This window comes from Microtus oregoni, unplaced genomic scaffold, assembly GCF_018167655.1.
Source record: "Microtus oregoni isolate MIOR12 unplaced genomic scaffold, Mior012 000091F_ref0000469, whole genome shotgun sequence".
NCBI lineage: Eukaryota > Metazoa > Chordata > Mammalia > Rodentia > Cricetidae > Microtus > Microtus oregoni.
This window is the reverse complement of record NW_024544600.1, coordinates 1,862,308-1,874,110: the sequence shown is the minus strand read 5'-3', so window position 1 is coordinate 1,874,110 and position 11,803 is coordinate 1,862,308. Positions and strand designations below refer to the sequence as shown.

Below are 11,803 nucleotides of genomic sequence, written 5' to 3'. Positions count from 1 at the left end.
GTGAGCATCGCTTCATTTGGTGAATCTGGAGTATGAAATGTCTCTCATGGTTCTTTGGGAACTGCTTAGTGGCCTCCCATGTGCCTGTGGGTTGTACAATAATTACCATTAATCCTAGAACATGTCCATCACCCCCACTGACAATCATTCCCAGTCAACGATGATTCCCGACCCTGACCTTGGTCCCCAGATGTGTGCACACACATATGCACACACAACCACACGTACATACATGCGCATGCACCCACACCAGTGCCCACACTAATACAAATATGCACATATATATGAAAGCGGGAAATAAGGAAGCCACCAGCAGGGAACTAGCTGGCCAAGTCACTGTGAAGATTGTGAGTGGGTACTTACCAAAAATCTAAAGATTTATAGAACAGCGCATAATTTTCTCCGTGTTAAATATTCCCTACATTATGCAAAAAATGGAAGGTATATAAGACACAAATGTGTGTGTGTGTGTGTGTGTGTGTGTATACGCACATTAATGCAGTTGTTGGGTTCAAATCCATGGTTTTATGCTTGCTAGACAGGTGCTGTGTACCAATTCAAGAAGATAGGCTTCTCTCTCTCTCTCTCTCTCTCTCTCTCTTTCTCTCTCTCTCTTTCTTTCTCTCTCTCTCTCTCTATCTCTCTCTCCCTCCCTCCCTCCTTCCCTCCCTCTCCCCTCTCCTTCCCTCCCCTTTCTTCTCTTCCTCCCTCCCTCTCACTCTTTATGTCTCTCTCTAGTTTCCGGTGCATCCCAGGCTGACCTCCAACCAATGATTCTCCCCCCTCAGTCTCTCAAGTGCTGATAATAGGAACATTGGCCACCACACCCAGCAAACTCCTGTTAGAAACTCACGGTAACCCTGGTAGTTTCTCTCTGCACCTCAGCTTATGCAATCACCACTCCAACAAGCCCGGGATTGTTCTTGCTTGAAGCATCTCCACCTTTTTATCCATCTACATGGCTGTCAAGCACAATTACGGTCACCTCTAAAACCTCAACAGTAGAAGCTTGTGACTAGTACCAACCTCCAACCAACTAAGCTAACAGGCATGCCATGGGGAGGGGGCTGAGGAATGCAGCATCCTGCCTTCAAGGACAGCCATTGAAGAAGAAATACGCTCTTTCCGACTGCCGAAGTGACCCCCCTTCTGCTTAAGTTCAGAATAAGTTTTACTCATGCCTTCCAGAAAGCAAGGCAGTACCTTTTCACGGACACAATTAAACAAATTACAAAGAAGTTCTTCCAAGCATAACAGCTCTGGGTACAACAAAAAGCTTTTTTAACCAAACAGTAGGCTGGGACTCGGGATAAAACATCAGTTAGATACCTGATCTCGACTTTAGAAGCCAATGGTTCAGGAGAACACACATGTAGAACATCAACATGTTTTATGGAAGCTGAATATGGATATGGAGCAAAACTATTTAAAATACACATGTGAGCATTAAGGATGGGAAGCACACATTTCAACACAAAATAGGCTTCAAGTTCATATCCCACTCTTATGTGCTCCTAACTAGGCGGTGATTTTGGTTTGGATGCATCCCTTTTGACTCTGTAAGCAGATAACAGCCTCTGTCTTATTTCTCTAGTGGTAAAATGGAGCCCCTCAGCCTTGGGAGAGCATTGCTTGTGAGTTATAGTCAACCACAATGCCAATCACTTATGCTTTATAATAAGTCGGGACATGAGCCCAGAGGACAAAAACCAAACTAAAGACACATTTGCCTATACACTGGTAGAATTTCACATGCTGTCATTTTGCATAAATCATGGAAAGTCATTTTGTGGGTCTTAAGAAGTTCCAGGAAGGACAGAGCCAGGGTTCCTGGTTGGTATGTAGGAGAGAACTCCAATCCACAATTAGGGAGGCCAGAGTCACCTTGTGTCCCTTCCAATTTCACAGAGAGCAGCAACAGGGTTGCCCTGTGTGTAGGATACACTGCAGATGCAAATGCTACCTCTGCCTTAAGTCAACGTCCCGACCTTGAGATGATTCCATTGTAAAACGGGAAGAGAGTACCACCACGGGAGCTCAGAAACACAATGTCTGTGACCCGCTTGCTTGGTTCAGTGTCTGCACAACAGCAAGAATGTGAGCACTGATAACAGTTCAAACAAGGACGAGCTCAGCCCACAAGCCTGGGACATAGCATGAAGGAAGCCTTGGTGAAAGGCATCCATCTGGGGCTGCAGGTCTCGGCATTCCCAATCAACACCTTCGCATTCTCCCAACAAATGAAGCTAGTGAGTTGCAGATTCTCTCATCAAACCTTGTCTGCCTGAGGTTGCTGGTCCTTCCCACGTTCACAGTAAATGGATAATTTCTGCAAATCTTGTGCTTGGAAGCCCTGCTTGTTCTTCATGACTGTGCATAGGTCAGAATGTATCCCTCGCCTGTGTTCCTTATTTAACAAGGTGAAGGAGAGTTGTAATTGTATGTCACTATGGGCTCAGTATTCCTGACCCCGGGAAAGGGATTTGAAAAGGTGAGTGTCGGTCTATTTGATCCTGGGTGTTCCTTATGGAGGACGGCCATGAAGCTCACCTGTGACCCTCAGCATCTGTCCCTCAGCCCCCAAAGGGCAGCTCCAATTGTGGCCTGGTATGACTCCAGATTCAAGATTTCCCCTCCAAGGGAGAACATGAGCAAAGAAGTCGGGACCACGAGGGGTGCACCCACCCACTGAGACAGTGGAGCTGATCTATTGGGAGCTCACCAAGGCCAGCTGAACTGTGACTGAAAAAGCATGGGATAAAACTAGACTCTCTGAACATGGCGAACAATGAGGGCTGATGAGAAGCCAAGGACAATGGCACGGGGTTTAGATCCTACTTAATGTGCTGGCTTTGTGGGAGCCTAGCCAGTTTGGATGTTCACCTTCCTAGATATGGACGGAGGGGTGAGGACCTAGGACTTACTACAGGGCAGGGAACCCTGACTGCTCTTTGGACTGGAGAGGGAGGGGGAGAGGAGTGGGGGGAGGGGCAGAAGAGTGGGAGGAGGGGGAGAAGGGTGGGAGGAGGGGAAGAAGGGTGGGAGGAGGGGGAGGGAAATGGGAGGCTGGGAGGAGGCAGAAACTTGGTTTTTTTTTTTTTTCCTTTTCTCAATTAAAAAAAAAGATTTCCCCTCCGAGAAGGCTGGATAAGGGAAATACTCTCCGGATGTTAGGGGGCTATGGATACTGAATTAGGAGGGATCAAGGCTTCAGATCCGCACTCTACCGCTGTAAAGCAAGTACCGACCTCCAGGCCAGCTCTGATGACAGAAAGGCCAGAGGAAGAAGTGTTCTTTGGGGTCAGGGTTCCCAGGAAAGGCAGAGATGCTATTAAGTGCTCTGCTTGGGGCAGCCATGCACCAGAGCCTTCTGGGAACATGCAAATGTTCTCACTAGGATGCAGACAGTGAGACCTCCACCCCCATCTACTGTGCCAGAGTCCATTAACACTCGTGAATTCTGTTGCTTGTCTGTGTATCAATACTTTCCTAATTCTGTAACACACAATATGAATCAGCAGTTTAACTTATCACGCGAGAAATCAATCCAATATATCTTGAATACTGATTTTGTAAGACTTTGAGAAAATGGACCAGGCATGGGTGATATCCAGATAGTTGGTAGATATGTAATCTTAATTAAATAATAATTCCAATTATGTTTAAAAATATAGATAATGCAGTTATCTATACCTATATCTTCTTTATATTAGAACATATAATATATAATTATATTATATTCTTTCTATATAGAGAGGGGCAGATAGTTATTTTTGAAGTTCAAGAATAGAATCATTTTACAATGAGGAACATAGATACTTGGGACATCATCTCAAGGAAGCATGTAACAGGAAACCCCTTCCCTTTCTCACCCATTGGAAATGCCCATAACCTAAATTCCTGAAGAGTTCTCCGTGCCCTGGAATTTCACGAATAGGTTTCCTCCAGGCATTGACATTTTCTCTCCAGGAACACCTTTCAGGTTAACACACTTCCCATTGGAATATTGTTTTCATAACCATGTATAAGCCATGCCTGTTTTAAAGGCAAAAATTATTATCAAAGTGTAACAGCAATGTTAGTTTTTAAAAATGATGACACCAGATTAAAAAATTATTTTTATTAGCTTTAATAATGTATGGTTGTGTGTGTCTGCAGGTAGGTATGTGGAGATGATTGCTGGTGCCCACTGAAACTGGAAGTGTTAGATCCCCTGGAGCTGGAATTAGACAGTTGTGAGTTGCCATGTGAGTAGAGGAAACTGAGCCCAGGTCCTCTGGAAGAATAGCAAGTGTTCTTACTCTCTCCAACCCCTGGATACGATCTTAGGATCGTGCTTCCCAAAGCTTTAAGAAGCCAGTCTCCCATGGGTTGTTCTATGCTGCAAAAATGCAGCCTCCTCCTCGAGCACTGAACTGCCATGGCTCACTGGCTTCTTAAACATGGAATCTTTACCGTTTCTTATTCTGGACAGTGTTTTTTCTTTGTGCATATTGGTGATGGTGAAAAGACCTGGGTGACACACAATCCATCCAGTCAACACACTTATTACAAAATTCCCAAAGGTGGTGCTGTTGAAGGAACAGCAGTGAACATCCAGCCAAAAGTCCCGTGGTTGACTAAGGACAATTCTGATGTAACTGTAACATTCAACTTCCAAACAGCACTTTCCCATGATCAACTGCTCTGCTTCCCAGGTCAGAAAAACAAGGACCGTGAAGCATTCTAAGAGCAACTGTTTATATAACCTTAAAAACTAAAATTCTAGTGTCTGTCCAGAAAAGGTATTTGCTTCCCGCCTTCCTCGGCTGCCCCTGAAACTGTTTCTACCGAAAGAACCGCAAGCTTGATTGGCTGGGTTAAATTGTGTTTCCAAAGGAGATAGACAGGGAAGAGGAGGGAAGCGCTTCAGGAAGCATGAGGCTCCGGAAGCATGAGGGTCCTGGAGTTCTTCCTGGTGTCTGGGAGACGCTGGCAGTGCTGAGAACACAGGCAAGGAAACAATGAAGGTGACAGATGTCCAGCTGCTCCACCCAGCCTCCTTGTGTGTGTGACAGACATCTACTGGAAATGATCATTCAATTATAGCTATATCAGTGAATTTTCATGATGCATAAAATCACATACCCACTGAGCTGGCCAGCTAGGGTGGGGGTGAGCACCCTAGCTGGAATGCAGCGATTGAACGCTTCAACCGCAACACCCACCTCCCAGCCTATAAAGGCATGACCCTTCTGGTATACCAGCATTACGCCTCTCTGGGGTCACCACCTTGCCAAACTCCCTCTGCAGCCACACCATGTCGCTTTCAGTCTGCACCTCTGGACTGTCCAGGAGGTCGTCCTCACAGAATGGGGCGGCAGGCAGACCTTGGGGTGCATCTGCTTCTAGTATCGCCTGTGGCTATGGGGGAATGGCCTCTGGCTTTGGAGTTGGCTGTGGGGGGCTCATTTCTGCTGCATCCATGTTTGGCTCCAGTGCAGGCTCCTTACCAGGGTTTGCCACTGCCTATGGTGGACCTCTGGGAGGTGGCTTGGGATGGCTGGGCATGGGAATCGGGAGAAGCTCTGGTGGTGGGTCTCTGTGTATCCTCTCTGACAATGACGGAGGGCTTCTCTCCGGTTCTGAAAAAGAAACAATGCAAAATCTGAACGATAGACTAGCTTCCTACCTGGGCAAGGTTCGCGCGCTAGAGGAGGCCAATGCGGAACTGGAAAGCAAAATTCGAGAGTGGTATGAAACACGAAGGACTGGAGGCTCTGGGCCCCAGGGTGATTACAGCAAGTATTATCCCCTGATTGAAGACTTAAAGAACAAGGTAAGGGGAAGGGCTTTAGAAACCTTTTCAAAAAATTATTACAATATTTTATAGAATATAAATCCTCTTAACTCACATTTCTTTTAACTAGATTGTACTTGGAGAAGTTTCTTCTCTCAGGAAGTGCAGCTCTGTTCATCATAAAATGTCTGTACTTCCTCAGTCTTCCTAAAAGAAATGTACATTTCTTAACTTTTAGACATTATTTTATCAAGACATTTGCTTTTAAAATGAAGCTGTATTGAACCCTTTCAGGAATTTTGTTGTTTGTTTGTTTGTTTGTTTGTTTATTGTGGTGCTGGGGAACAAACATGGGGCTTTGGGCAAGTGACCAAGTTTTCTCTCATCAAGCTATATCCACAGCCTTTGCCTTAGGATATCGGAACTGAGGACTTTATACTGAGTGCGGCAACTGAAGCCCAGAAACTCAAATGCCATCTGTTCTCTTCTAGATGCGGATTCTAGTTTGGGCTGTTTAGATTTCTATGTTTGAGTTGCAGGGAGTGCCTGCAGAGGTAGAAAGCAAGAGAGGAGCCATGGTAGGGAGGAGGTGCTTAAGGGGGACGTAATAAAACATATATGATAAGAAAGTAGAAGGGGATGCTGGCCTGAAAAACTTTAAACAAGGATGAGGTGGAGATGGAGGGAAAGGCAGGGGTGGGGAGGGAAGAGCAATCAAAAGTAAAGATTATGAAAAGCCATCTAGAAGCTTACTGCTTGAAAAGCTGATTTCAAAATAAGGAGTTTGAACGGAGGGAGAAAAGTCTTTAGCATCGCCATTTATTCTTACGTACAAAACGACATTTGGAAACTACTAGGACTTTAGGGCTCCATTTTCATGCGTCTCCCGTTACTCTTCCAGATCATTTCTGCCAGCGTTGGGAATGCCCAGGTCCTCTTGCAGATTGACAATGCAAGGCTGGCTGCCGAGGACTTCAGGATGAAGTGAGTCTGTTACACCCATGCTAGGCAACTTATCCTTCCTCCCACTCCCCACTTCCTGCCTCCAGTGAAGGCAGAGGAGTTAGCTCAAGTCCACACGCTCCTCACCTCCAGGGCTCTCTCAGATCCACGTGACCCTTTAAGAAGCACCGAAAGTCCAACAGTTCACCTTATACAACTTTAAAGTATAAGTAGCTCCCACCTGGAGCTATGAACCATCTCTTTGTAATGACTCATAATTCAGCACGACAATGGTACCTATGTGTAAGCCTGAATTTTCAATGTATCAAAATGAATTAATAATATTTTTTGCCAAGGGGTTAAACGGAGCAATTGTTTCCCTGATGACACATACAACGGAAAGCTTAACCACGCATTTATTTTTATGTCCCAACTCCTTTCCCATGCCTCGCCCTCCTACACAGGGGGAAAACAAACTAATTTCCTTTCTGTATTACAAAATGTCCCCCACAGGGAGTTGTAATGACCATTGTCTTGAACTTGTGGAAGCCCAACAAAAGCTACTAACGAAGCATCAAGGTTTAAAGCCACTCACAAAGAAGAAGAAAAGAGTAACTATTAGGTTATCACCAGCTAGTTTTAGGATATTGTTAGAAAGTCAAACTACAGGGAGACTTCTCCCTGGGATGCAAGAGTCACTGTTGGGGAACGATAGTGCCTCGTTAGTCTTTGTTTTTCTCTTCTTCTCAAGATGAGCAGTAAGCAATAATACACACATGAAGAAGAAAGGTCACAAAATCAAAAATTGCATCATACGCTCTTAAGGCACTATTTTTCCTCCCCCTTTTTAGGGTCTCATGCATCTCAGGCTGGTCTAGAATTCACAATGTAGCTGGAAATGATTTTGAACTCGTGCCCCTTCTGCCTCCACTTCCCAAGTCCTGGGACTCCAGATATGTGCCCCTGTGTCTGGCTCTCCGTGCACAGATCCATACATCAATAGCCCTGAAGATGTCCAGGGCCCGTGACAATGCTGTGTGTTAATGCTGACTACCTAAACTGTTGGCACTTGGTTTTCAGGTACGAGAATGAGCTGGCCCTGCGCCAGACTGTGGAGGCTGACATCAACGGGCTGCGCAGGGTGCTGGACGAGTTAACCCTGGCCAGAGCTGACCTGGAGGCACAGACAGAGAACCTGACTGAGGAGCTGGCCTACATGAAGAAGAACCATGAGGAGGTCAGAAATAGCCTTTTTTTCCCTTCCAGACCCAAACATTACAATTTTGGATTAACAAAGCTAGCGAATACATTGCCTCTGTGTTAAAATGACTATTAGTTTTGGTGTTCTTGTATGTGCACCCCCTAGCCTCCATCCACCCCTCCCCCTCTCTCTCTCTTCCTCCCTCCCTCCCTCTCTCTTTCTTGTGTGTGTGTGTTACAGTATTGCTTGTTAAGGTTTACTAGATTAGAGTATTAGACTCAAGATGGCAAAGAGTAGTCTGATTCTATTGCTTACATTAAGTAATGGCAGGAATTTTAAACAGAGTAATTTTTAAAACTGAAACAAAAGTCTGCAGATAATATATATGCCACATATGCTAGAGAAATGTAACCAGAATGACATCATATGGAACTCTGATGTGCACATCCGAGGCTGGGGCATGGAAAGGAGGAAGGGTTGCTGGCAATGGCCTTCTAAGGAAGTTCCTGCTGGATTCTCCATGACTGTGAAACAGTGTATGAGCCCGGGTACCACTTGTAGCCCTAGCTTTGCAGCAGTTGCTGGAGCAACCTGCACACCAGGTCCCTTTCTTTTCCTTAATTCTAGGAAGTGGTTGTTCAAGAAGCAGAGCCAAGAACCACGGGCACAGAACACAGAGCCCTTGGTCATTCAAGAAACCTGTGAAAATATCATGGTTTCTGTTCGTTTCTCTTAATCAGAAGAAAAATGGGTTTTCAAGTTAAAAACGTACTGGTGTCTTGCATTAATATTTTGCTTTTATACCAACTCAGTCAAAAATGAAGTTTTATTATCATGGAAGAAGAGACCCCGTAAAGCAAAAGTACCTGGAGACCCCACTAGTCACAAGAACTTCTACATCCTTCTCTCTCCCTTGCTGTCCCTAGGAACTCCAGAGTTTCCAGGCAGGTGGTCCAGGTGAGGTCAGTGTAGAAATGGATGCTGCACCTGGGATAGACCTCACTAAGGTCCTCAATGAAATGAGAACCCAGTATGAAACCATGGCCGACCAAAATCGGAAAGACGCAGAGGCCTGGTTCCTTGAAAAGGTAACACCAAGACAGAGATTTGGTGCATTCCCAGAAAGCCCTTTAAGCCAGCACAGAGCTCACCCATCCACCCGCTTGGCTATTGCAGAGCGGGGAGCTCAGGAAAGAGATCAGCAGCAACACGGAGCAGCTTCAGTCTAGCAAGAGCGAGATCACCGACCTGAGGCGCATGGTGCAGAACCTGGAGATTGAACTTCAATCCCAGCTCGCCATGGTAGGACAACACGCGGGGGCGAGACGGCCACATCTTTAACTTCCAACGAAAATGTTACGTCCACCATAGGTGGAACCGTGGGCTGTCATCTTGTCTTCAGACCCTCACACTGTTCTGTCTCTTTCCCATTTGCAGAAGAAGTCCCTGGAAAACTCACTGGCTGAAACCGAGGGCGGCTACTGCTGCCAGCTGTCTCAGGTGCAGCAGCTGATAGGCAACCTGGAGGAGCAACTCCAACAGTTGCGGGCGGATGCAGAGCGCCAGAACGCCGACCACCAGCGGCTGCTGGGCGTCAAGGCCCGCCTGGAGATGGAGATTGAGACCTACCGCCGGCTCCTGGATGGGGAGGCGCATGGGTGAGCAGACAGATAGTGAGGTTGGAAATATCACAGGGACTGATAGGCAGTAGACTCCTGCCGCAGATTGCTTTTTTTTTTTTTTTCTGCAATGGGAAAAGAGGTCTGTAGTAGATTAAACAGGGAACAGTTCTTGCCAGTAAGCCTAGCACATGGAAGGCTGAGGCAACAAAAGCCTGGACTACATCTATCTAGTAAGACCGTCTCCGGGAAGCAGAGGTGGGCTGGTGAGTAGCTCAGAGGGTAAAGAGTTTGCAAACGTGAAGAACTGAGGCCAGAACCCCCAAACCCACGTATTTCTCGAATTTCATCTCTCCTACTAATTTCATCCCTCCTACTGAAGACGGAAGGTGGAGACAGGAATATGTGTGTCTCAAACAAGGTGTAATCCAGGACCAACCTGAGGTGTAGCTGACATCCATGTATGAAGTGGCAAACACACCCTTACACCTACACACATGAACGTGCATGCACATACATACACACAACACACACACATCATACACACACATAAAGATTATTTTTAAAGAGGAGGAAGAAAGGATAAAACAACAAATCTAGAAAACACATACCTAGAGTTTATTAAATACTACACAAAATTATCTAGTCATTTATTACTCAAAACTAATTAATAAAATGCTGCATTGGCAAAGACATTGTAAACCATCACTTACATGTCCTAAAAGATCCATCTGATGGCCTGATGCTAGGGACGGCACATCAATAGTATCCATCTGGACCACCTCCGTCCCACGGTAGCAAGCCTGTCAGAAACAATAGCAGCTTAATGTGGAGGGGAAATACTCCTCCAAACTGTAAATCAAGAAAGCTGATTTCTGAGACCACGCTGCCTCCCTTCACAGCCCACTGCAGGGGGTTTAGAAACAATTGTGTGTTGGCCCAATTGGTTACCCTCGTGGTGCATCATTCAGCCAAGAAACTTGTAATAGCATCTCTATTTTCTGCATAGTGGCATAGACATCCTTAATGTTTAAACTCCAACAGCAGATTCTCCTTTCCCAGCAATCTCACGAGCCCCGCCTTTGTTTTCTTTACAGCGACGGTTTTGAGGAAAGTTCATCCCTCGCTGTCTCCAAACCTCAGAGTCAGGCACCATCAGTGGACTCCTCGAAAGGTACAGAGATAAGAATCATTCAAAACAAGTCAGAATCCCACTCATTAAGGACTGAACTGTGAGATCTCACTAAGGGTTGAGTAGAATTAACTTCTGATGTAGTTGTGTTCTGAGCAGGGGACACATCAGAGTCTTTCCTGAAGCGAAGTGAGCAGTGGGTAGCTTATTAAACCTCTCAGCAGGCTAAGTCAGGGGAATCCACTCCAGGAAGGTGTGGTGGGCACCACACACATACTTCGGAAATGCTTTGAAATGCTCCAGGCCTGGTGGTGCTTGCCTGCCATTCCAGCTCTTAGATGACTGAACAAAAGAGGACAGTGAGCTCCAGGCCAGCTCGAGCTACTTAGCAAGACCCTGAGCTGAAAGAAAAAGAAAGGAAGAGGGAAACAGAGAGATGGAGGGAGAGATTGGGTATCTTGATTTGTGCACAAGACAGTATTGAATGAATGAATTTCCACTAAATAAAACTCATTGGGTTTGGAATAGAAGTCACTTCTGAAAGTCTAAGTTTGAAGAAAAGCTTAGACTGAACGAGAGTAAACTTTGGGTTGATAATTGGTTCGTAATAATCATTACCCCCTTTTTCTGTGTTTCACCTTTAGACCCAAATAAAACTCGGAAAATCAAGACAGTTGTGCAGGAGATAGTGAATGGCGAAGTGGTCTCATCCCAAGTTCAGGAACTTGAAGAAGCAATGTAAGACCTCACGCCGGCTCCTTAGGAATGCAAAGTTTACAGTTAGAAGTTCTTGCTTTATATGCTACGTTAATGCCGCATCTGTTTTGGCCGATTTCCCCTTCTTTGGATTCTCTGTTCAGGTTGGGTCTTGTTAGCATGTTTGAAACAGGATCCAATTACAAGTCCCCATGGCTGTGTTGATCTTTATTGTTCATTCACCTTACACCTTTACACCTTCCTGGGCTCCTTCAGGAGTCTTTCCAGTAGGTTCTGTTTTCTGGTCCCCTGGACCATTTGTTTCATCCAAGAGCTTTGATGGAATAGCATTGTTTTAACAGAGCTAACTTTGATTAAAGATTAATGGCAATAAAATGAAGTGTGTGCTTCCTTGATTGCAACAGTAGTGTCAA

The 11,803-nt window shown here is 45.5% G+C and overlaps 1 protein-coding gene across 1 annotated transcript; it reads left to right on the top strand.

The window, feature by feature from the left end:
• Nucleotides 1–5,296: 5,296 nt before the first annotated feature.
• On the top strand, nt 5,297–11,415 carry Krt12 (keratin 12). The gene is made up of 8 exons (XM_041643976.1): nt 5,297–5,818; nt 6,681–6,763; nt 7,802–7,958; nt 8,849–9,010; nt 9,099–9,224; nt 9,360–9,580; nt 10,639–10,715; nt 11,318–11,415. Exons 1-8 carry the CDS (start codon nt 5,300–5,302, stop codon nt 11,413–11,415), a joined length of 1,443 nt encoding a protein of 480 aa, XP_041499910.1. The 5' UTR covers nt 5,297–5,299.
• Nucleotides 11,416–11,803: the final 388 nt, after the last annotated feature.